Source organism: Eulemur rufifrons, chromosome 9, assembly GCF_041146395.1.
Source record: "Eulemur rufifrons isolate Redbay chromosome 9, OSU_ERuf_1, whole genome shotgun sequence".
In the NCBI taxonomy this organism is placed as follows: Eukaryota; Metazoa; Chordata; class Mammalia; order Primates; family Lemuridae; genus Eulemur; species Eulemur rufifrons.
In genome coordinates, this window is record NC_090991.1 from 25,845,118 (window position 1) to 25,871,458 (window position 26,341).

General features: G+C 36.6%; 2 protein-coding genes across 11 annotated transcripts in view; one reads left to right on the plus strand and one right to left on the minus strand.

Moving 5' to 3' along the window:
* Nucleotides 1-7,588: 7,588 nt before the first annotated feature.
* Nucleotides 7,589-19,648, plus strand: RNFT1 (ring finger protein, transmembrane 1). 3 transcript variants are annotated; one of them, XM_069481088.1, is made up of 9 exons: nucleotides 7,589-7,663; nucleotides 8,975-9,432; nucleotides 9,640-9,716; nucleotides 10,848-10,948; nucleotides 12,278-12,431; nucleotides 13,060-13,218; nucleotides 14,235-14,300; nucleotides 18,049-18,150; nucleotides 18,779-19,648. In XM_069481088.1, the coding sequence occupies exons 2-9, from the start codon at nucleotides 9,030-9,032 to the stop codon at nucleotides 18,911-18,913; spliced, it is 1,197 nt and encodes a 398-aa protein (XP_069337189.1). In that variant the 5' UTR covers nucleotides 7,589-7,663; nucleotides 8,975-9,029; the 3' UTR covers nucleotides 18,914-19,648. The 3 variants fall into 3 exon arrangements, with proteins under 3 accessions (XP_069337189.1, XP_069337187.1, XP_069337188.1); XM_069481086.1 differs by lacking the exon at nucleotides 7,589-7,663 and having other exon boundaries at nucleotides 8,979-9,432; nucleotides 18,820-19,315; XM_069481087.1 differs by lacking the exon at nucleotides 7,589-7,663 and having other exon boundaries at nucleotides 8,979-9,327; nucleotides 18,779-19,315.
* Nucleotides 19,649-22,035: 2,387 nt separating this feature from the next.
* The window catches only part of RPS6KB1 (ribosomal protein S6 kinase B1), a 38,015-nt gene continuing 33,709 nt past the window's right edge, over nucleotides 22,036-26,341 (minus strand). For 5 of the 8 annotated variants that reach the window (XM_069482335.1, XM_069482330.1, XM_069482331.1 and 2 more), the window contains one exon: nucleotides 22,036-26,069. In XM_069482335.1, the coding sequence (XP_069338436.1) occupies nucleotides 25,832-26,069 (238 nt within the window). In that variant the 3' untranslated portion in view covers nucleotides 22,036-25,831. The remainder of the gene's footprint in view (nucleotides 26,070-26,341) is intronic. The other 3 variants (XM_069482333.1, XM_069482332.1, XM_069482328.1) reach the window with 3 other exon arrangements.

Below are 26,341 nucleotides of genomic sequence, written 5' to 3' on the forward strand. Positions count from 1 at the left end.
GTCAACAGTTTTAATAAATTGATTACCAGTTGTTAAAAAATAAATAAAATAAAATAAATAAAACAGCTATTATCATCATGTTCCATAAGGTAAAAGTGAACATGCTTGAAATGAATGTGAAGTTCTCAGCAGAGAAAAACAAACTATGAAAAAGAACCAAACAAATTTTAAAACTGAAGAATATATCTGAAGTTTTAAAATCCCTAGATGGGCCAGGTGTGGTGGCTCACACCTGTAATCCCAACACTTTGGGACACCAAGGCAGAGGATTGCTTGAGGCCAGGAGTTCAAGACCAGGCTGGGCAACACAGTGAGACATCATCTCTACAAAAAATTTAAAAATTAGCTGGGCATGGTGGCGTGTACCTATAGTCTCAGCTGTTCAGGAGGCTGAGGTGGGAGGATCACTTAAGCCCAGGCATTTGAGGCTGTAGTGAGCTATGATCACACCACTACACTTCAGCCTGGGCAATGGAGCAAGACCTTGTCTCCAAAAAAAAAAAAAGAATTACCATATGATCTAGCAATTCCACTTCTGGATATATATCCAAAAGAATTGAAAGCAGGTCTCAAAGCGATATCTGTATGTTTATGGCAGCATTATTCACCAAATGTAGAAGAAACTGAAGTATCCATTGACAGATGAATAGATAAATAAAATGTGGTATATACATACAATGAAATATTCTTCAGTCTTAAAAAGGAAGGAAATTCTGATACATGCTAACACATAGATGAACCTTGAACACATTATGTTAAGTGAAATAAGCTGGTCACAAAGACAAATACTGTATGATTCCAGTTATATGAGGTCCCTAGAGTAGTCAAATTCATAGAAACCAAAAGTAGAATGGTGTCTGCCAAGGGTTGAGGGAAGAGCGGACAGGGAGTTGTTGTATAATGAGTAGAGAGTTTCATTTTTGCAAGATGAAAAAGTTCTGGAAAATCATTGCAAAGTAATATAAATATACTTAACACCATTGTACTGTATACTTAAAAATGGTTACTACGGTAAATTTTATGTTATGTGTATTTTACTGCAATTAATAATTAAAAACTAAAAAAATATAAAGAGGTATAGCCAAAAAGCCAATAGATAAACTGGAATACTAAAAGTATTCAAATAATCCAAATGAAAGTAGAAAAGGTAAAAAAAAAAGAGGAAACAGAAAACAATAAAATGGTAACCTAAGTCCAGTCATAGCAATAATTACACTAAATGTAAATGGCCTAAACATACAAATTAAAAGCAGAATTTTTCAGATTGGATTTAAAAGAAAAGATTCAACTAAAATAAAATAAGCAATCTATAGATAGGTTAACAGTAAAAGGACAGAAAAAGATATAATATAAAAAAACTAATCAAAAGAATTGGAGTTGCTATGTGTTACCAGGGATAAAGAGAGATATACAATGTTAGAAGATCAAATCACCATGAAGATATAACAATCCTAAATATGTATGAACCTAACAACAGACCTTGGAAATATATGAAGCAAAACCTGATAGGACTGAAAGGATAAATAGATAAATTCACAATTATATTTGCAGACTTTAGTACTTCCTCTCAGTAATTGACAGAATAAGCAGATAGAAAATCAGATTGAGAAAAATCTGAACAACACTATCAACCAACTGGACCTAACAGACATCTGTAGAACACTCTACACAACAACAGCAGAATACACATTCTTTTTGAGTGCACCTGGAACAATCTCCAAGATATATGATATTTTAACTCATACATAAAATTTTAAAGAATTGAAATAATAAAAAGCATGTTGTCTAAATATATAAGAATTAAATTAGAAACCAATAATAGAAAAGTATCCAGAAAAATCCTAGTATTCATAAATTAAATGACACAATTCTAAATAACTCATGGGTCAAAAAAGTTATAAGGAAAATTAGAAAATATTTTGAATTGAATGAAAATTAAAATACAACATATCCAAACTTATGATATTCAGCAAAAGCAGTGCTTAGCAGGAAATGTATAAAATTATATGCTTATGTTAGAAAGAAATAAAGATTTCAAACCAACGATCCTCCTCTAGAAACCAAATAAAAAAGAGCAAATTAACCCAAAGCAAGCAGAAGAAAGGAAATAAAAAGCAGAAAGAACTGAAAATAAAAACAGGAAAACAACAGAGAAAATAAATAAACCATTAGCCAGGCACAGTGGCATGTGCCTGTAGTCCCAGCTACTTGGGAGGCTGAGGCAGGAAGATTCCTTGAGCCCAGGAGTTGGAGGTTGCAGTGAGCTGTAATGATGCCACTGCATTCACTCTAGCCTGGGTGACACAGAAAGACCCTATCTCAAAAAGAAAAAAAAATAATAAAAGAATAAGGAAAGAAAATAAATAAACAAAAATAAATGTAATCAAATTTTATTAAAAATATTAATAAAATTGATAAACTTTTAGCCAGATTGACCAAGAAAAAAACAAAGACAGAAATTACTAATAACAGCAATGAAAGTGCTAACACTTTCTGGTACTATAGAGCTTACAGATTTTAAAAGGCTAAAAAGGGAATATTATGAATAACTTTATGCCAATTCCTTGCACAAACTACCAAAGTTCATCCAAGTAGAAATATATAAACTGAATAATACTATAACTATTAGAGAAACTGGAATTTATAGTTTGAAACCTTTCCATTAAAAATTCTAGGCCAAATGGCTTCACTGGCAAATTCTACCAAACACTCGAGTAAGAAACAATACCAATTCTACACAATCTCTTCCAAAAACAGGAGAGGAAACAATTCCCAATTCAAACCAGCATTACTCTGATACCAAAACAGATAAAGACGTTATAAGAAAATCAATATCTCCCATGAACATAGATACAAAAGTTCTCCACAAAATATTAGTAAATTGAATGCAACATATAAAAAGGATAATACAGTACAACTCAGTGGGGTTTATCCTGGAAATGCAAGGCTGGTTCAACATTTAAAAATTAATTAATAAAATTCACCATGTCAGCAGACTAAAGAAAAATCATATGATTTTTCAATATAGGCAGAAAAAGTAATGGTCAAAATTAAATACCCATTCATAAAAAATTCGCAGCAGTCTGGTTGGAGTGTATTGGTGTTTATAACTAATTGATCAGTTAGTTACAGATTCCTTTGTTCCTTCTCCACTCTCACTGCTTCACTTGACTAGTGCCTCAACACCCTGCAAGAAAAAGATTCTCAGCAAACTAGGAATGGAAGGGAATTTACTTAACCTGATAGATGACACTCACAAAAAGAAAAAACTACAGCTAATATACTTAATGAATGGTAACAGACTGAATGTTTTCCCCTTAAAATCAGGACATCGGCAAGGATGTCTCCTCTAACCATTCCTGTTCAGCATGGTACTAGCAGTTCTAGTTAATACAATAAAGCAAGAAATAAAAGGCCTAAGGATCAGAAAGGAAGAAGCTGTTTCTCTTTGTTGTCTTAACATGTCTACAAAGAAGCTACAAAAAATGTTTTGAAAACTAATAAATGAGAAATGGACAATGTCATTCAAAGCCAAGCTTTTACTCCAAATTATCTATCTTCAGATCCTATATCAAACTACCAACTGGATATCTTTTTTTTTTTTTTTGAGACAGAGTCTCACTCTGTTGCCCAGGCTAGAGTGAGTGCCGTGGCGTCAGCCTAGCTCACAGCAACCTCAAACTCCTGAGCTCAAGCGATCCTCCTGTCTCAGCCTCCCGAGTAGCTGGGACTACAGGCATGCGCCACCATGCCCAGCTAATTTTTTCTATATATATTTTTAGCTGTCCATATAATTTCTTTCTATTTTTAGTAGAGGTGGGGTCTCGCTCTTACTCAGGCTGGTCTCGAACTCCTGAGCTCAAACGATCCGCCCACCTCGGCCTCCCAGAGTGCTAGGATTACAGGCGTGAGCCACCGCGCCCAGCCCCAACTGGATATCTTAACACCTGCATGTCTCAAGAACTCCTAAGACTCAGTATTTCCAAGCTGAATTCATTATTATCCCTCTAAATATGGTCTTTAAAAAATTCCCTCTTCTATTTGGTAAAACCACTAATTTACTTATTCTAATATTTGTAGCTTTCCAATATTCATTTATCCATCTACTCACGCTAAAAAAGAAAATTCATCTTAGACTCTTCCTCTTCCCCACTCTAATTGGCCAGTTAGGGTATCAATTAATTTTTATTATGAAACAAACTGCCCCAAAGCTAGAGGCTTAATACAGAATATTTTTTATTTCCTGTAATTCTCTGTGTTGACTGGCTGATTCTTCTCAGTTATCACAGTTGGAACTTGGATGATCTAGGATGACCTCACACATATGTTTGTGGCCTCAATTGAGAAGGCTGAGATAACTGAAAGCCTGAGACAGCTGGGGCCACTCTCCAAGTGGTCCCTCATCTTCTAGGCTACCCTTGATTTAATCACATGGTGGCAAAAGGGTTGCCAACAATGAGTATTAAGTACCAATGTATAAGAATTTTTCATACCTCTACTAATATTACACTTGCTATTACCCCAAGGGCAAAAGTCAGTCACAAAAATCAGTGTTGGAGGAAATTATCCAAGGGTATGCATACAAGTAAGTGTAAAAAAAATTGGTGTGGAATGAAATCAAATCACGTCTTTTGCAGCAACATGGATGGAACTGGAAGCCATTGTCTTCAATGAAACCACTCAGACATAGAAAGACAAATGCCGCATGTTCTCGCTTGTAAGTGGGAGCTAAATAATGCGTACACATAGAAGCAGAGTGTGGAAAGATAGACAATGGAGACTCAGAGGGGTGTGGCGGGCGTGAATGATGGGAGGTTGCTTGGTGCAATGTGTATTGCTCCAGTGATGGATGCACTGAAGAGCCTGACTTCACCACAAGGCAATATATCAATGAAGCAAAACTGCACTTGTACCCCATGAGCATTCATAAATAAATTTTTTAAAAATTGGTGTGGGTAGTGGGAGGAGACGGTCATAACTACAACAATCTACCACACTTAATCCTCTTGAGTCTATCTCATAGCCTCTTCAATCTCATTCTTCCTCTTGAATCCCACTTCACTGACAAGGTCAAGACCTTCTCACTTTGTACCTCAACTGCTTATAATAGTCTCCTAATTGAGCTTGCATGTGAGCTTGCTATAATCTATTAGCATGTGAATCTTCTGAAAAACACACATCCACTCACATAACTGCTGCTTAAAACTAAATAGCATCCCTTTGACCATTAGAATAAACTGTAGAATAAACTCCTAAGTGAGGCCCACAAAGTCATTTTCTAGCACCTACTTACCTGATTCATCTCTTACTATACATATACACCCTACTCTTCCAAAAATGAAAAACAGTCCTTAAAAGACCATGGTACTGAAATACGAACTTTCCACGTAATGTTTTTCTCTCTAGAATGCCCTACTACTGTTTGTGTCCTAGCAAATATCAACTTATTCTTCAGGTTTCATCTTAAATGGCATAAATTTAATACGTTTCTTGCCTGACAAAGTTAAATGTTCCTATCTCTTGCTTCCACTGTATCTCACACAACGTTCAATTATAATGTTTACTCCAGTATACTGTAATTGTTTGCAGACTTGTCTAACCACTTCCTTCACTGTGGGATGGGAGCTCTGTCTTTTTTATGACCATCTCTCCATCTTCTAGTACTATTCTTGACACTCAGTAAGAACTTGGCAAATGTTTTTTGAATTAATCAATTAAAATTAAAAAGTCTATTTCAGACGCCAGTGGAAAGAAAATTTATCAGATAATAGTCTGTCACTGAGTCAAATATTTTCATCAACTCAGTGCTCTTTGCTTCTTTGAATATGTTTTAGTCAGGTTATTTGAGTGAAATGCAGTTTCAACTGCGCTAATAAACTTTCAATATGCACTTTCAGTGTCATGAATATGTTAACGAGAATTTAAACATGAGGTATACTAAATTTACAAAAGTACCAAAACATACTGGTGCTCCATTATGGCTGCAGCTGAATTTTGCCAAGTTTTTTTTTTTTGTTTCCTAAATTTTCATACATTTTAAAATTTAAAATAAAAATATTCATGTCATAGTTGGAATGGTAGAATATATACAAATAACTCTTCCTTGGAAAATTCACTGCAGCCAGTCCAGAGCCTGGCCCTCAGCCTTACTGACCCAGAAATCTAATTTGTCAGGAAGTCTTAAATGAGTCAAGCTCAGAGATACTTAAGTATACTGTACCCCAGCCCCCCAAGCAAATGTCTTAATCAACAGTGAAAAGCTGATCTAATACTCGTTTTGGATTTTTTTGAAGTGCCTTTCCACCCAAGGGAAGTGATCTGGTAATAGAACTAATCTGATTTAAGTACAGCCTCAAAATAGAAGTGAGGTTAAACACTGGATTTAGTGTGCAGTATTCTGATATATGAGAAAATAAGGCTCAAACAACTTCATTGTTAAGGAATCTCAAAAGGCACACATCAGCAAACTAACTTAGGCCAGGTAGCTGTTAATGGTTTTAAATCAGGTCGTCACTAATAAAAAAAAAATACAACTTTTTCACTAGACATTCAACTCATGATGTCTGCCTATATATGCAAATTTATCTTCTCTGAGGAAGACTGAACCCCTCTCCCAGGTTAGTTCAGTCCACGTTGCATGGAATATTTAACTTCAAGAATTATCGAAAGACATTTACTTGACGTTCACCTCTATAAATACAAAATAATAAAAACAAAAGGTAGAAAGAAGCTTGCCGTTCAGAATGGAAAGGCTATTGGTGGTTGCGGGGGACATGCATAGAATACATTTTGTATCATTTGAAATATATTTAGACCGTGGATCATAAAAAGCAGGGGTTTTTTTTCGTTTTGTTTTTCCTTAATCACCTTTTAATTTTAGAACAATTTTAGATTAACAGAAGATTTACTGCGAGGACAGCAGAGTCCCCGATACCCCATACAAGACAGCGATTTTCGAATCTAACTTCCACTTCCACCCCCACGCAAACTCTCCCGCACTCCTCTTTGCTTCTGATCTCAGGTTTCGGCAGAGCCTAGTTCCCAAAGCGCAACTTCACGATTATAACGAAAACCCAGTTCAGTTAAAACTTCACCGCCCGGCCCCAATCGGGTCAAGAATCAAGCTGGTGAAACTCGAACCCGGAAACCCCAACGCTCTCGCCCCACCCAGCCCCCGCCCACGCGGCTCCGGCAGCTCTGGTCTCGGCAGACGAGAAGCCCCGGGCCGGGAGGACCCCGAGGGACCGGGGCTGAGACAGTCCCGACTGCAGCCCCTTCTCCAAGGGCAGGTCCGGAGCCTAAACATTTTTCACGTCAAGACGCCCAGGATCTCGGAGGCGCGTGGCGGACTACACATACATACGCAATACGGACGGCGACCTATTGTTTAGCGCCACGCCTGCACCGTGTGCCGAGGCGCAGCCCCCTCCTTCCGTAGCGCGCACACCGGCGGCCGCGCGCGCCCTCCCCGGGGCGGGGCTAGGACGCGGCGCGCGCTTGAGGACGTCCGGGGAGCGCGCGCGCCGCCGCCCCCGCAGCCACCGGGCCGGAGTTGCTGGTCGCGGGGATTGAGGGTGACGATCTGACCGAAGGGCTCGAAGGCGCGGGTGCTCCTGTGTCTGTTGTCGCCGCCGAGGCCTCCGTCCGCTCCTGGTCATGAGAGGTCAGGCCTGGGGGAAGCGGGCGGAGGGGGCGGCGGCGGCGGCGAGGGGCCGCGGCGAAGGGGCTGTGGGGAGAAGAACTGAGGCACTTGAGGCTGGGACGTGGGTGGAGAACTCTGCCGTCGGGGATTCCGGAAGAGTTGTTTGTGTTCACTTATTTTTCTTTTCCTGATCTGTGCATGAAGGAGAGTGGGAGGGTTCTGTTTTTACTTACAGAAAAGACTCTGAAACTGCCGTGTTTAAAGTCGCTCTTCAGAGGTTTGAGGAAATAAATAGCACCCGTGACGTCGGAGCCGGGTGAAAGCCTTTAGTGAAAAGCAGTAGAGCCCAAACGCCACACACAGTAAATGCAACAGTAATCAATTCTAAGAGTGAAATAGAATGACACAGAACATGCTCTGACGTTAACTCGAGCCGCCTCCTAGAGAAACGGAAAAAGCACGGCAGCCTGGGATAGGCTCTGCGTGTCGTCAGCTGGGATTCCGACTCCACGCTGGATCACTTAGGGATCCTTCCCGGCCAGCGTCCTCGTTCCTGACACCTCCGTCCCCCCGCAATACACACGGCACCGACGGTGGCATTTTACTGGCCAGACTGTGTAACTATCTTTTATTCAGACTCTTGAGTTACCTAGCAATTACATGGTGACTCCCCACAGTATCCCTATTTTAAAAAGGTATTTAGGTAACATTCTTTTGGACGGGGAGGTAATATTCTTGGTAGCACCATTAATTAATGGGAACCTTATGAGCTTTGGGAAAGCTGTTTCAGCATAAAATGAAATTTGTGGGTCACACGGGTGACATGTTTATTATCTATGATGATACTTAAGGCAGTAAGATGTAATGTTTTTTTCTTCCTAGCATTTCCAAGCATTAAAAAATACCGACTCACTTTTCCTTATGAAACTTCTTTGATGTAGAATCTACATCAGAGACGAAACTGCTCCAGTTGGGCCAAGTAAATGTACCAAAGTATCCAGTATGAGTATTAGAACTCATTAATATCTGCCAGGCACTCTTATTTCTTAACTATTTTGCTGAATGCCTTCTGCCATTAGAGAACTGGAGCCATCTGAAATTCAACTCTTTTTGGTTGCAGATGTTCCCTGAAAGATTATTTGTATAGGGCAGCGGAGCCTTGGCCTTAAGGGAGAAGGGAGGAGTCTAGTAATAAGTGATAACCTGCAAATCCATCTGCAGTGATTATCTGCCGCTCCTTTAGTGAAAAAAGACACCTCTTGAACAATATATACTGCCTGTATTTTAACTGTTCACTTAGAATATTTTCTGTTGTTTGATTTTTTTTTTTAGGAGACAGAGCCCTGAAGCAAAGAAATCTGGATCAGAGAAAAAGCATTTAAGAGCCATGCAAGGCAATCGTAGCCAGCTGCACAGTCCCCCAGGACCCAGAGGCAGTGAGGATGCCTCAGCCTCCCAGTGTGTCCATACAAGATTGACAGGAGAAGGTTCTTGTCTTCATTCTGGAGATGTTCATGTCCAGATAAACTCTACACCTAAAGAATGTGCTGAAAATCCAAGCTCCAGAAATACAAGGTCAGGTGTCCATAGCTGTACCCATGGATGTGTACATAGTCGCTTACGGAGTCACTCCCATAGTGAAGGAAGGCAGCCTGATGATACTGCCACGGAGTCTGGAGAACATGGTAGTAGCTCCTTCTCAGAATTCCGCTATCTCTTCAAGTGGTTGCAAAAAAGTCTTCCATATATTTTGATTCTGGGTGTCAAACTTGTTATGCAGCATATAACAGGTAGGGCATAATAAAACATTGACTTGTTCACTTGCTAAATCAGTTAATTTTATTTCTTTATTGGATATCTACTTTATGCATTTCAGTTACTTATTTTCTGTTAGCTTTTAAAATTGTATGTTTCATTTTAATTCGTGTCATTGTTAGCTTATGTTATCCTTTTTAATTTTTTTTTCTTTCAATTAACTGGAACTTATTTTCTAACAGGAATTTCTCTTGGAATTGGGCTGCTAACAACTTTTATGTATGCAAACAAAAGCATTGTAAATCAGGTTTTTCTAAGAGTAAGTATAACAAGCAACCAAAAAAATATTAACTGTTTCTCTCTATAGAATTTTAGAGAAATAATTTTGAGAGAAATAGGAAATAATAGGATATATTGTAACATTCATGATATATTAAATTTGATATCTAAATGACCCATAATAAATGATCTGACCTAATGCTGAACTGCTTCACTTTATTTTCTTTGTATATTTGGTTCCTTATAAAGGAAATGTAGACAGAAGGATTAAAAGGTTTAGAACCTACTATTTGATCTGATTTGGCAAGTGCCTTCATGTTTTATGAGTTAATTTGACCATGCTAAGTAATATTATATAATCATTAAACCTTTAATTGTTGCACTATAAGATTTAAAATTACTAATGATTGTGCTGAGAGAAAGCAAATAAGAACAAAAAAATAACTAAAAATGTATCATTGAATAAAAAGAGTGTTAAACTGTTTAGATCTCTCTTAAACTCAAGGAGTTTTCTCATAACATAAATTACAAGAATCCTCGTCATATAAATCATTTGGAAAAATAAGATGAGTTTATAAAATTTCACCATAAAGCAACACTAAAGGGCTATATCTGTGTAAAGGATCATGCATTCTGACTTGGAAATTTATAGTAGAATGTATCAAACTATAAAAACTTAATTCATAGTTTAAAATTAGTAAAGCTTTGAATTAAGCTAGTAATTTAAAATTTGACTTTAAAAAGTGAGATTAAAAATGAATTACCTTATAAAATAATTATCTGAGAATTTAAAATATTATACTTATAAACCTTGATTAACTTAAATGCATTTTTAAAATTCTGTTTTATGGGGGAGGCACAAAAAAGGGAGCTGCAAAGGTAAAATTTCCTTTGGCTGGGTCCTTTATTTCAGCTTGTAGAAGATTTGGCTTTGAAACATAGGTAATGTTTTTCATACAGTGAAGAAACTTGTATTTTAAAATTTTCTTTAGTAGAAGAATTGTTGACTAAAACTGAGTGACTATGATTGAGAATTTAACAGATATTCTGTATTTTATTAAGATTAATCTAGAAAAATGTTCTAAGTTAATAAAGTAGTCATTAAAGTAAAACAGTTTAACATTTAAAATTCTGGCAAAATCAAAGTAACATAAAATTGTTTATTTTTCAGGAAAGGTCCTCAAAGATTCAGTGCACTTGGTTACTGGTATTCTTATCAGGATCTTCTGTTCTTTTATATTATACCTTTCGTTCTCAGTCACTTTATTACAGGTAATTAGAGGTCCAAATACATAATTATATTTTTTATGTAATCATATATTCCATGGCACTTTGCATATATCTTCATGAAATATATTTGACTTCAGTTGTTACCTGTCTCTTTTCATGATTCAGAGCTTTAAATGACTTATTCAGAGCTGTATCCTCAGTGCTGTGGCACACAGCAGGTGCTCAATAAATATTTAATTTTTGATACCTAAGTTTTTACGTAATCCATATATTAAGTACCATTATGTTGTTATTGGTCTTTTTTAATGTGTTTTTAGAAGGAAAACACTCACTAAAGGTCAGTAGTTGATAAGTTTCTATGTCAGGCAGGAATGTTCTGAATTTTTAGCTTTTATCAGATAATTAGAAGTACTGGTTTCAGTGGAGTTAGAGATATGGACAAATCTGACATATGGATTGGAGGTGGAGCCAGTACCACTCAAGTCGATTGGATTGGGTAGATGGGTGGGAAGAAGCAAGAATGACCTCTGGATTTTTAGTCTTAGCAACTGGCTGGATAGTGGTGCCACTTTACTGGGCTGGGAAAGACTGGGAAAGGAACCAATGATTTTGAGGAGAGGATTGATAATTTTTTTTTGAACATGTTGAGTTTGAGAGGCCAAGTAGAATTGTTAAGAAAGTGGTTCTAGATATGTGACATGACCTTGGATGAGGTTAGGGCTATAAATTTTGGTATCCTCAGCATATGGTTGATATTTAAAAACCATAGGACTGGACAAAACTAACCAGGGAAAGTGTAGATAAAGAAGAAGGCCCAGTACTGGATATGACCACAGTTAGTAGAAGAGCAGCAAAGGAAACTTAAGAAGAAACCATTAGTGACGTATAAGAACAACTAGAAGAAATGTGGTGGTGTTAGAAGTCTAGAAAGAAAATAATTCAGGGAGTGAAGATTGAAAAAGAGAAGTCACTTTGAAATTTAGCAATACGGAGGGAATTGGTGATCTTGACAAAAGCAATCAGTAGAAAGAAGGGGATGGAATCCCCATTGGAGTTGGTTGAGGATAGAAAGGCAGGTGTCTAGTATTAATGAGTTTTTTAGTTTTTACAGGCAAGAAAGGTGTCAACCATGACAAGCTATGAACGCTTTTTTTTTATTTTATGAAGGAAAGATTTGAAATTTAAACATTTAAAGTCTGTTTAAAATAAGCAAATTGATCTTCGAATCCATTTATGTGAACTCTGACAACATCTTGCCAAACTCATATTTTTTACTTACCAAAGTAAAATATTTGTAGCAAATTAAATACTCTTATCAATACATTATTTTGTATGTTACTTTTGTAAATTTTGATGTTTTTCTCTTGGTAGCTTAATTTTTTTAAGTCCTACTTTGGACTATTTGAACTTCTGGGAAGTACTTTGGATTGTTGGAATTACAGACTTCATTCTGAAATTCTTCTTCATGGGCTTGAAATGCCTTATTTTATTGGTGCCTTCTTTCATCATGCCTTTCAAATCCAAGGTGAGAAACTAACTTATGCTTTATTGGAATAATGTTAAACCATATTAATGCTATTTAATCTTTGTTTAAATGACTCCTCTTTTTGTATAAATAACCTAATTTTAATTATCTATATTATCTCAGCCTGGCAACCATTTGCTCTAGGACTTGAACCTAAATATTAACCTATTTGGATAAAATTAGAATAATCAAAAAATCAGTTCCCACATCATATACAGGAAAATATTATTTCAGTTTGTACTTCTGTTCTCCTCCAGGGCATTATCAATTGACTATATACATTCAGTGGCTTCCCATGCTCAATAAAAACCTGGTCGTGTAAAAAATACTTGGTAAAAGTAATCTTGTATGTTTTTTATGATCAGCAAAAACATATGTTTTGCTTGTAGTATACATAAGATATTTTTACTGCCATTCTTTGGTAATTCTCTGAAAGCAAACCACCCAGTGACTGGAATATGTGAGAACCAGGTTGAGGTTGTCAGCCTTAATCGTAACCACTATAAATTTTATAGTTATTTGTATTATTGTGTCATATACTTACGATATTCTCAGTCCCATATTTACTGTTTGTGCTGTGTTTCTAAGTAGTTTGGGTAGCTCTACTTGTTTTTTCCTTCTTTTTTAGGGTTTTTGGTATATGCTTTTAGAAGAGTTATGTCAGTATTACCGAACTTTTGTTCCTATACCAGTTTGGTTTCGTTACCTCATAAGCTATGGGGAGTTTGGTAATGTAACTAGATGGAGTCTTGGGATATTGCTGGCTCTACTCTACCTCATACTAAAAGTAGGTAACGTTGTAAGTCTTGTCATTGTGTAATGATTCATATAATGATTACTGATTTTACCTAACTACTTTTGTCTTTTAACTGTTTTATAGTTTGTTTTATCTTCACATCAATAGTTTGAAGTGATGGCAGTTCTGTATCTATTTAGAAATGGAAATATATATCTTTATCTTAATGCAGTGGTTCTTAGTTTTCACTGGGGGAAGGGGAGTGGGCCTCCACATAGCCTGTATTATCTAAGGGGGAAAAACAAGTGGAATAGAACATACTTATCCTCAACAGTGACATTTGTCATACACATAAATTTTTTTTTTTTTTTGAGACAGAGTCTCACTCTCTTGCCTGGGCTAGAGTGCCATGCCATCAGCCTAGCTCACAGCAACCTCAAACTCCTGGGCTCAAGTGATCCTCCTGCCTCAGCCTCCCGGGTAGCTGGGACTATAGGCGCGCGCCACCATGCCCAGCTAATTTTTTCTATTTTTAGTTGTTTGGCTAATTGCTTTTTATTTTTAGTAGAGACAGGGTATCGCTCTTTCTCAGGCTGGTCTCAAACTCCTGAGCTCAAGCAATCCTCCTGCGTCGGCCTCCCAGAGTGCTAGGATTACAGGTGTGAGCCACTGCGCCGGGCCATATACATAATTCTTAAACTAGTGGAGTATAGGCTCCCCTCAACTCAATAATCACTTTATGGAACTTTACAATCTAAATGTTAAGAACATATGAACCAGATAAAATTGCTTTCTCCTTGACATAAGTCTATATTTGTCTTGATTAAATTGTTACTCTAGATATTTAAATGTACTTCAGCTTGGTTAAGAGCTGGCTCAAGTCTATACATTAAGTAAAATATCCAGCAATTAGACTTTAAATATATTTAGAATGAAATGATTAGTTGTAATATATACTGAGCATTAAGTTAATATGAGAATTTGATTTTATGGGATTTCAGCTTTGATTTTTAGGTTTAGCAGATAGTACTCTTTGAATTAATAAATTCTCTCATTTTCTCTTCCAGCTTTTGGACTTTTTTGGACATCTGAGAACTTTCAGACAGGTTTTACGAGTATTTTTTACACGACCAGTAAGTACTTTTTATCAGTTAAGGAAAAACACTTTTACCTAATTATAGGTATTTTTTAGTTTAGCAGTTTTACGTATGGATTTCATAATGAGATGATCCTTTCATTTTACTTTGAGCTTATTTTCTAGTACTTTGGCACTTGGGGCAATAATGATTTAGGAGGTGTATCTCTATAATCAGTTTCTTTTCTTTTTTTGAGACAGAGTCTGGCTCTTTTGCCCGAGCTAGAGTGCCGTGGCGTCAGCCTGGCTCACAGCAACCTCAAACTCCTGGGCTCAAGCAATCCTTCTGCCTCAGCCTCCTGAGTAGCTGGGACTACAGGCATGTGCCACCATGCCCAGCTAATTTTTTCTATATGTATATTTTTAGTTGTCCAGCTAATTTCTTTTTCTTTTTTTTAGTAGAGATGGGGTCTTGCTCTTGCTCGGCTGGTCTCGAACTCCTGACCTTGAGCAGTCCTCCTGCCTCGGCCTCCCAGAGTGCTAGGATTACAGGCATGAGCCACCGTGCCTGGCCTATAATCAGTTTCTTAAATTGCACATTGACAGCCACCTGCTAACTCGTTGCAATGCATATGTTTTTTAATGTGTCTCTTGCCCCTTCAAATCACTTGTTTTTAAAGGTTTATAAACACTTCCTTAAAATCTTGTCATGAACTTCTGGGTTTTTTTTTGTTGTTTGTTTGTTTTTTTGAGACAAGGTCTTATTCTGTCACCCAGGCTAGAGTGCAGAGGTGTGACCATAGCTCACTGCAACCTTGAACCCCTGGGCTCAAGGGATCTTCCTGCTTCAGCCTCCCAAGTAGCTAGGACTATAGATAGGTGTGTGCCACTACTCCCAGCAATTTTTTTTTTTTTTTTTGTAGAAACAGGGTCTAGCTGTGTTGCCTAGGCTGGCCCTGACTTCCTGGCAAATCGTCTTGCCTCAGCCTCCCAAAGTGCTGGTATTATACGTGTGAGCCACCTTGCCCGGCCCCTCTTCCTTTTTAAATCCACAGATGGTGGCTTTGTCTATTTCCGTTAACTCCTTATTCAGCTGCTATGAAAATGCTCCCACGGTAATTTATTGTGTATATGAAGAAAGTGCATTACCAAAAATAATGTCCCTTACAGTTTTCTTACTAGAGGAAATTTCCCCGTTGCTCAATTGTGTGTGCACAAATAGGTTCACAGCATAGAATTTAACAATTACAGTGAGAGTCTGATGTGATTTATAAACTTATTATGTGACTCTGTTGATATTACAAATTGCAGTGAAAGGGTGTCACAGAGAAGGCTAACTTGCTGTTTGGTAGCTTCAAAGTTTCCTAGTACCTAGGTGTGGTCACCAGATTTCAGGGTTTGATTCTCAGCTTTGCAGTCCATTAGGTCCTTAAACAATTATTTGGTCAGGGCTCAGGGGGACTGACTTATAAGAATGCCAACCTCATGTACTGCTTAAAAACAAAAAAGGGGCTGGGTGCAGTGGCTTATGCCTATAATCATAGCACTCTGGGAGGCTGGAGGCTTGCTTGAGCTCAGGAGTTTGATACCAGCCTGAGCAACAGTGAGACCTTGTCTCTACTAAAATTAGAAAAACTAGCCAGGTGTGTTTGCTCACGCCTGTAATCCTAGCACTCTGGAAGGCTGAGACAGGCCGACTTGAACTCAGCAGTTCGTGACTAGCCTGAGCAAGAGAGAGACTCCCGTCTCTACTAAAAATAGAAAAATCAGCCTGGGGTCATGGTGCGCGCCTGTAGTCTCAGCTACTTGGGGAACTGAGGCTGGAGGATTGCTTGAGCCCAGGAGTCTGAGATTGCAGTGAGCTATGGTGATACTGCTGCACTCTAGCCCAGGCAACAAGTGCAAGACTGTCATTCATACATACATACATACATACATACGTAAATGGATTACGTCTACAAAGTAGACCAGACTAACTGGCTAGGCACCTTGAAGAGTTAGCAAAATAGAAACAAGTTTTACTACATCCTATGCAGACTTCTTTCTTTAGACAAGACACAATAAAATTGAGAGTTCAGCTGTCCAAGTTAATTCAATTGATGATTATGTGAATGTCAACCATTTTACTATAATTGATCTAGTAAGATTTGTGCTGAAGGACCCTCAATAAAATACTCTGATATTCTTTCTCTGAGACAAAAGAAATATAGAGATGATCAGTTATCAACTCGTTGATTTATTCCTGAGTTTCCCTGAGATATCCTGAACATGTACATACATGTTCTTTAACTTTACCAGGGAAATGGCAGTCAACATCAGGATAAGTCTTCACCTGGAAGAAGTCTCCAAAATGAAGTGATGTTTTAAAAGTTTGTCAGCATAAATATCTGCAGTGCACTCTGCTAAATGACACTTTACTGAAGGAAATGGCAGCCAGACCATCTAACAGTATCCTGACTTGTTTTTGGAATCTTTAATATCACTAGTCTCAAAAAAATCTTAGTTTTTAATATTTTTATCCTTTTAGTTTTTTATCCCTAGACATTCAGTATAAGAAGTTTAGATCATAACTTCACATATGTTAAGTCATGACTGAAACTGGATGTTCTTCTCTTTTTCCTATAATTTCTATAGAAAGCTGCTCTCATTTGTAACGGTTTGATTCTTCCAAATTTCACTGAGGGTTCTTAACTCTCATGTTTAGTTAATGACTGAGTTCTACTCAATTTGGTGAGGAAGTTAAGATCTTAAAGAGATCAGAAATTTTTTTAGGACATAAGAAGAAAAGGAAGTTCAAAAAATTCCATTTTTGCTTAGTTTTGACAATTAGTCTACCATTTGACATTATTACAGTTTCTTTATAAAATTTCATCATTTTTAGTACTAAATGCTCTGATGTTTTATAATTATGGATAATAATTAGAATTATTTTTAGATTTAGTGGCAGAACATTGTTTACTGGTCTCCAAGTCTTCCTCATATTGAATTCATTTGGAAACCTTTTAAAAAATACAGATTCCCGGGTCACATCCCAGTATGTCTGGACCCACTGAATCAATATCCAGTATGGAGCACAGAAATCTATTTTTTTTTTTTTTTTTTTTTAGAAACAGGGTCTCACTCTATTGCCCAGGCTAGAGTGCAGTGGTACAATCATAGCTCACTGCAGCCTTGAACTGGGCTCAAGTGCTTCTCCCTACCTCAGGCTCCCCAGTAGCTGGGACTGTAGGAGCATACCACCACCCTGGCTAATTTCTAAAAATTTTTTGTAGAGATGGGTCTCACTATGTTGCTCAGGCTGGTCTCAAACTCCTGGGTTCAAGTGATCCTCTCACCTCGGCCTCCCAAAGTACTGAGATTACAGGCATGAGCTACCACACCTAGCCTAGAGATCTATTTTTAAAGCAAGCATTCCACATGAGTTACATTCAGCCAGCCAAGCTCTGGATTGACTTTATGAACCATTTCCTTAGGTAAGAGGGCTCAATTTGGCAGTCCTATATTTCAGATTGCTTAGTCTCTTAAGCCAGTTGTGTTGAATTTGAAGCATTGTCATCTTTTGGAAATCCAGTGGGTCTAACAGTCTTCCAAGATCCTATTACGTATTATTATATTTAATGATTTCACCTTGGTTCAGTCAAGATATGGTTCTCCATATGTGCTTCAGCTTTGAAATGTTTGTATCCTTTGGGAAAGTTTTCAAATGCCTGGTTCCAGGGAGATTTGAGAAGTACAGCATCAACAATGTATTTGAGGAACAGGAAAGAAAGAAATTTATAGCTGAACGGAACTTATTATCTTCATAGAGTTATGGAGTAGCTGCCAGCAAGAGACAGTGTTCAGATGTGGATGATATTTGTTCAATATGTCAAGCTGAATTTCAGAAACCAATTCTTCTCATCTGTCAGGTAATTATATTTTTAAACAACCTACATATAACACTTCTCTGTGACTTGAAAGTCACATTTATGTTTATTATAAGATTATAAAAACCTACAATGTTTAGTGAAGGTAGCATTCAGGGTACATATTAATTTTTTCATGATTAGGGGTCTGGTAGACTGGCTAAATCTTGTCCCTTAAGTTCTGATGATTTTTATAAAGAGGGGTATATGAAGAGGCGAAAAATATTCAACTGACAGATTGAATACCAAAGTGATTGGAAAACAGGCTATTTTTATAATTGGTTACTAGTCTTTCGGAACAATACCAACATTTGTCATTGCATTATGTTACTTTATGGTAGTTACTGGTAACTCAAAGACTTTATTAAGCTGTTATCATACCTAAAGGGTATGACCTGGGGATAGCTTCTGTTTTGTTAAAAATGGTTAAATAGATAGTGGCAAAGCCACTAGTATTCTCCTGACTGTACTAACACCACTTTTTGTTGTCTTGAATGTGTCATACTTTCTCCCATTTTCTTATTTATAAAATGAGAGGATTAGTTCTCTCCAAAATTCCTTTCATTCCCTGCAATGTGATAAATTTAAAATGTTTATCAAGGATAAAATCTAGTTCTTAATTCCCTTACAGCATATATTTTGTGACGAGTGCATTACCTTATGGTTTAACAGAGAGAAAACATGTCCACTGTGCAGAACTGTAATTTCAGACCGTATAAACAAATGGAAAGATGGAGCCACTTCATCACACCTTCAAATATATTAAACTGTATAAACTATTAAGGCCACAAAACACTAATTTCATTTGGTTTCAGTGACTACTGATAAAGGCATTAGTGTGAATTTTCAGGGCCAGATGAAAAATGTTTCCAAATGGTTTTGGTATATAGTTAAGACTTAGGTGTGTAGTCCATTTCATCAAAAGATAAAATGAGAGAACTGTTTTCAAATATATGTAATGTTCAACCTAATGTGTATGCAACATTTATTCTATCCTAATTATTTGATAGGTAATTGCAGTGTTAAATTGTGTTTTCTTGTTGATGTTACCAAAACAGCAATTTGAAACTAGAACCCATGGTTTTAGAGAACTCAGGTATTCTTTCCTGACATTGTTTTCAGAATAAAGAATATTTTTCATAATATTTTAAGATACATAGTATCTGAAAATAGAATTTTATTTAGCATTTTTATAATTCCCATTCTAAAAATTCTTGAAATTTTCATAATTTGTATTTTTAAATGAAAGTTCTAAATGTTATATTTTACCTGTAACAATCAGATTTTCTAAGATTTACTGAGGATGATATATTTTAATATTGTATTATTCTCTGTAGTATGATTAGTAATAATTGAGAATAAATGATTTAAATTCATTTTGTTTGTGGACCTCATTCACACATGCTTCCTGCTTCAGCTTTATTGTTCATGTTCTTGTTTTTTGTATACTGCCATGTGGTATCTTGAAGTAACTATTAAAATAACTCATATGAATTATAAACAGCTGTCTTCTTTGATGATTTGAATAGTGTAAAAAACAAGAAAAATGCCCTGAAATCTGAGAGTGCTCTTATAACTAGTCTTCTCCAGAAAAGTTTTGGAATCTTATTAAAACTTGCACTCAGAGGCAGCCAGGAGCTTTGGATAGTGCAGTTTGTTCGCCTGTAGGTATTTGTGCAGGGTGGTGGCAAAGGGAATGAGGCACTTTCTCCCCTCCAAGTAAGAAGCTGAAATCTGTAACAGAAGTCTGAAGGGCTGCTACCTGTTATATCTAAGTTTAGAGTACAAGGCTTCTGCCCATTTCTCTATTACCATCTATCTATCAGTTTGTACACAAGTAAAAGATGGTGGAAAGGAGAAGTTAAGGAGGCAGAGGTAGAAAACGAATTTGCAGTATTGATAAGACAAAAGCTAAACCGCACATGGATTAGTAAGTAATAAGGACAGTGAACAATTGGCTATAGGTGAAGTAACTTTCATGCCTGTATGGTCATCCAAATTGACAAACAAAACATTAGGAAGCCTTTAAGTTTCTTCTCTAGGTAAATACTGCTAGGTTGTAGTACAACTATTTCTATTCATTCAGTTATAATATACTTAGCAATCTAGTTTGAGAACCACTGCAAATATTATTTCAACAGCTTTGTGCTGATGCTAATAGCTATTATTTAGGTATACAGCAAGGGATGGGTGAGAAAAGCAATTTGGGATTACAATTTGGCTACGAAAGATAGCCAAGATGACTTCTTGTTCAAAACACAAGAATAGGCCGGGCAAGGTGGCTCACGCCTGTAATCCTAGCACTCTGGGAGGCCGAGGCGGGAGGACTGCTCGAGGTCAGGAGTTTGAGACCAGCCTGAGCAAGAGCGAGACCCTGTCTCTACTAAAAAAAAAAAAATAGAAAGAAATTAGCTGGACAACTAAAGATATACAGAAAAAAATTAGCTGGGCATGGTGGCGCATGCCTGTAGTCCCCGCTACTTGGGAGGCTGAGGCAGAAGGATTAGCTTAAGCCCAGGAGTCTGAGGTTGCTGTGAGCTAGGCTGACGCCATGGCACTCTAGCCAGGGCAAAAGAGCTAGACTCTATCTTCAAAAAAACAAAACAAAACACAAGAATAGCATTTTATTTCAGCCCGATTACAATGCCTGTTTATCATACCTACTTACCCTGTGGCTATTCAGACAGCTTTATTTCTTAATATGATTAAATAACCAAGGAGGTCCATGGTGGACAGTGTGGCTTTTTTTGGAATGTAGTTTACATCTGAATTAAAAAAGGGGGGGGTGATGTAATAGAGCTATACCATCTACTAACAATGCTGATGAAGTGGAAGCATTTCTCCACTTCTTCAATTCTTTTACCTCGAGGAAAGGGAATATAGAGTCAAAAACCCATTTATTCTGTGAATTCAAATCATGACCTAAAAGATTAACTTATCAGCATTGAGATGTTTCTATGTTTTATAAAAAGGTAAAGTCGGTTTGAAAACTTCTGTAGAGAAATCCCCTTGGCAAGTGTGATATAACTCACAGATAAGAAGTGGTTTATACAAAATGCCCATCGTATGCTAGACATATTGAGGCATTAGTTAAAACAGATTTTTTGCACTATATTTTTTTGTGCATATTATCAAATGAAGCTGACCGGTGTGGCTGAACAAATTGTTGATTGTTAGCACAAGAAAGTCTTCCTGGTATTTTTATGTGAAGCTAGCTTTCACATAACTTGTCACATGTACCTTTTTTATTTTTACTTTTTATTTATTTATTTTTAAAGGCTAATCAAGTGAAGCAGTGGGAGTGGACAAGGAACAAAGGAATCCGTAGCTGGTTGTGATCAATTAGTTGTAAACACGACTGCACTTAGACCAGTCGTACTTTTTTTTAAAGCAAACAATTCAAGTCTACTATTTGCTAACTTGAACTCCTGTATTTATTTATTTATTTTTTTGAGACAGACTGTCATTCTTTTGCCCGGGCTAGAGTGCTGTGGTGTCATCCTAGCTCACAGCAACCTCAAACTCCTGGGCTCAAGCAATCCTTCTGCCTCAGCCTCCTGAGTAGCTGAGACTACAGGCACATGCCACCATGCCCGGCTAATTTTTTCTATATATATTTTTAGTTGTCCAGCTAATTTCTTTCTATTTTTTAGTAGAGACGGGGGTCTCGCTCTTGCTCAGGCTGGTCTCGAACTCCTGAGCTCAAATGATCCACTCGTGTCGGCCTCCCAGAGTGCTAGGATTACAGGCGTGAGCCACCACGCCTGGCCCTACTATTTCCATAACTTGAAAATAAAGATGTGTAACATCTAATATATTAAAACCAATGCTAAAACTTGTTATATATTTAAATAGCTTCAATTTCTCAGCAGAAAGTTTTACAACTGTCATTCTTTATATATATGTTTATTAAATATGAAAACTTGAACACTTCTGGCATATTAATGGAAAAAAATTATTTAAACCATTTGTACACCTGATACATACACTAAGTTATTTCTTCCTATCTTAGGATAATAAAAAAAATAAATCACTTCTATTTTATGTTCATTCAAATTTGCATTTAATTTCTATTTACATTCATTCAATCCAAAATCAAATAATACAGTAAACTAAATACAAGATGAAAAGCAGAAAAGGTGTTACCCTCATAGCACTCCTAATAAGGCAGCTGAAGAATTTATTTACTCTGATAGATGCAAAGCCAACTTGGGATAGAAGAAACAATAGTTTAAAGAGCAAACACAAACATAGATGAACTCATCTTTCAGATGTTACTCCAGATAATCCACTGAGATAGTACTTTGTGCTGTAGTGTTAAGAATCACACAAGAAAAGTACTGTATTAATCAGCAACAGACCACAGGTTTTATGTGACAAATACTTTGATAGTTTTGTCCAACTTGCTAGTGTCTACTCCTATGAAAAAAGGTAGATGTTTGGACACTGATATTTTTATTTGAGAAATTAACCATTTTCAAAGCCTCAAAATCCATTCTTCATAAATTCAACATTTCTTATGGGAATAATCTTAGATCTAGCCCTTGTAAGCTAGGAACCATATGTTTAACTAAATATTCAAAATATTTAGATGCTACGTTAAATATAAAATCTGAGGCTCAGTATATTATCTAAGATGCATCTTGTTTATAATCATTTATTACCTACATTAAAGAATGTTGAATTTATGGAGTATCATACATGCATCCTCCCCCCGGCCCCAAATTATCTTCTATCTCAAAAAATAATATGGAAAAAATCCTTCTTGAAGGATTGAAATTAGTTAAGACCATAAAGGGGAAAAAGAAATAACATAATTTTCCTAAAAATCTGGTTCAAGTTCAATAATTAATACTTTACATTGTTAATCACAGCTGGTTTATAAATCCCAGTTTAGTTATTCTGTAATGCTACAAACCTTATAAAATCAAATTAGTAAACTTCAGTGATTACATTTTAATTAAAAAACAGCATGTATAAAATAAAAAAATATCTTGTAATAGCTGATTTTAAAGGAAATAAGTGATGAAAGAAAAGCACTTAATCTCTTTTATACACTTACCTGGTATAATCATAAAGAACCCTCTTAGAAACTCAAGACTAGTAATATTGACATATTTTAAACTATGCTTGGATTTTTACAAATAAATATAGGGTAAGCCATATTGCATAGGTGTGTGCTTTCTGTCTGTGACACTAATGTGACACTTGACATGTTTTCACAGTCATAGTAGGGATATCCATTTATGAAACACAAGTTCTCAAAAAACTTGCCATGGCATGGGAAATAAATTTCATTTAATAAATGTGAAGTCAGAAAAACTATGTATTTGTATGGATGGTAGGTGTACAATTAATGCTTTTTATGCAGTGTTTGCCACTATTGCTGGCAGTACTAATTATGAAAAATGGTTTAACTATGGGGTGGTTATAGCCAGCCAATCACAGTGCACATGTTACCAGCAAATAGGACTGACAAGGAATATTTTGGTGTAAAAGTTTCACTGGAATTTGGTCAGGCAGTCAACACTACAGTTAGTAAACACATTTGAAAACAAGTATCAGAGTAGCACAAGCCATTTACAGTCTGAAATAATGGCTGTACATATCATCATAGCTTTTTGGGTTCTGTTTTTTTCAGACATCACAAATTGTCAGAGAACAAAGAACTGCACTTGAAGTACAATTTCTGCCCTTAGTCATTACTGTAGCTTCTAATTTACCAGCTACAGTTATAAAGTTCTCAGTAGGCTGCTGCAATAAGGGAGGAAGGGGTCTAGAGGGAGTGATAAAAAAAAAAAAAAAAAAAAAAAAAAGGCTTTTGTCCAAAGATGAACTTTTATCAATTCTTCCAATTATTGCCAAAATTGAAAAGGTATATTTCCAATCATCTTTCATGGTTCTGTTTTTGCTTACTGTCATAGGATTTCATCCCATCTCACTTGAATTGCAATTTAAATAAGCAAAGCTTTGCTCTTTTCTGACTGAATTCAACATGCATAAAGAATTTTATGGCTTGGATCCTATGGCTCAAAAAGGTTTGAAGAACATAGCAAGCAGCATCTATTTAAAAATATCCTAGGGTTGCAAAATATTACAAATTGACTTTGCACACTCAGACTGAAGACATTATAAAAGACAAACAAAAAGAGGTGATAAGACTCAACTGCAACTGTATGATCATCTATTATACCAGTATGCACTGAAATATATTTTTATAAAGCTCTGCAGATATTAAACCCTTTCACCAGCTAAAGTCATGGAAATGCTCTCTTTAAGGCAGAAGTATTTAAGAAAGGTAAAGTTACCTTTATTTTTATTCTTTGTACCTGTAAATCACTTATGTAGATTTTGTTACAATTTCAAAAACATAGTGTCCTGGTTAACATATTTTCTAAATTAAGCCACTAAGTTTTCTTATTCACTGTGGAAGACATTCATCAAAAGGCCATCAAGTATTTTTACAATCAAAAAATGTAGCCCCAGTATAGGAGAAAAAAATTAGACCTTTTTTCCTTTTTAAAACTGTTGATAAACTATAAGGAAGGTAAACACAAAAACAGTAAAAAGAAGTAAAACTTAAAACCTTACCAATATGCTGTAAAGAGATTAGACAGAGAGTAGACCATACAACTCCCTCTTCCCCTGGACTTCCCTATCTCCCTTACTTTGCTGCCCTCAGTATGCATTTTATCCTGACTCTCTTCCGTCGTTCTTCAGCCTTGGGCTGAACACATTTGGCGTCTTGAACCAAATACTGGTATAAGTACAGGTGGCGATTTTTTTCCAGTGCAATGCAGGGCCAGGACAAGGATGAAATGTAGGACATACAACTTGTGCCCATTCCAAGGCTTCCAGTTAAGCTTAGCACATAGCAGTACTGCAAGTAGAAATGATTAAATAGATTCATTTTTTTTTCTAGTATTACAGACAGGTATTGCAGCTGGGTTACTGAAAATAAACCCCAGGTCCACCCCAATCCCTCAAACGAGCCACAGCTGTGGTTAACAATGATTCATTTGCATTTTATTATTTCACCAAGAGAAGAAACAGAAGTTGTCTGGCTTTCTTCACACCAACCAATAATTTTGCATTTTAAAGTTTGGGATGTTTTCCATAATGAGCTGAATCAAAAATCTATTTGAAAAATATATATTTATATAAAAAAAAGATTCAGGTTGTTTGCACGTAAAACATCAATTATTAAGTTTCTTTTGTCTCTGATTCCATGTTGCTGGAAAAAGTTTGACCAAGCTTGCATGCTAATTTGTCCTTAGTTGCAAGTATTATAGGCAATTTCGTACTTTGCCTAATGAAAAGATAATCTTTCTTCGACACAATCAGAACTCAACAGTGATTCAGAAGCAACATCCTACCCTTAATACTGTCAGTTTTGAGCCATCAACATGAAAATCCTTGATAAGGTTGAGAAGATGTCGCCAGGAATCAATTAATTGACGTGCCTAAGAGTTCCGCAATACTATTTTGCTAAAGTTTTTTTTTTTTTTTGCACCATTGATTGATTTTTAAAAATCCATGTTTATATTTTCCTCTCTCCAAAGTGTTCTATATAATGACACTCTTTGAGACTGTCATTTGGAGTCTTCTTGTTTCACCTTGCAGGATGCTCACACATCCCCTCCCCACTTTTTTTTGCCTTAAATTCATTAAAAGCATTGCTCTGTCATAGATTCATACGCAGGTGCTCTGGCCGTTTGGAGATCATGGGAAAGGCTTGTTTTTTGTATGGCCCGGAGTTTGGCTGTCGTATTGGAAGTGGTGCTGATGCTTCCCCACTCATTGTCACATCCATCTGCTCTATTCCACTTGTTTCCATTGGGTATTCCACAGGTGTCTGAGGATTTGCCGTGCTGGCTGAAGCACCTCTTCCCCAGAAATCCCCAGGAGAAAATTTGACCGGGCTTTAAGACAAGGAAGAGCTATCATTCATTTGTCTCAAGGATCATCTCAGTAAGAAATATTTCCCTTTCATTTAAAGGGAGTTGGGTAATATGACATTTATTTTCATTTAATTTTATTTTCGTGTGGATTAGCACAAAGGCAAAAGTCAAGCCATCTCTCCCCTAGACTATCTGCTAGAGTTTCCCAATTTGTCTCTTTACCTCTACACTTGATCCCTAGAACCCTCAATGATATTTTTTTAAAAAATCATTTTACTCTCCCCTTCTTAAAA

Excerpts from the sequence above, each read along its gene's own strand:
- RNFT1 (XM_069481088.1), top strand. The coding sequence starts at position 9,030 with ATGCAAGGCAATCGTAGCCAGCTGCACAGTCCCCCAGGACCCAGAGGC. Across the intron at positions 9,433-9,639 it reads TGTTATGCAGCATATAACAG|GAATTTCTCTTGGAATTGGG; the intron begins GTAGGGCATAAT and ends ATTTTCTAACAG. Across the intron at positions 13,219-14,234 it reads TACTCTACCTCATACTAAAA|CTTTTGGACTTTTTTGGACA; the intron begins GTAGGTAACGTT and ends TTTCTCTTCCAG.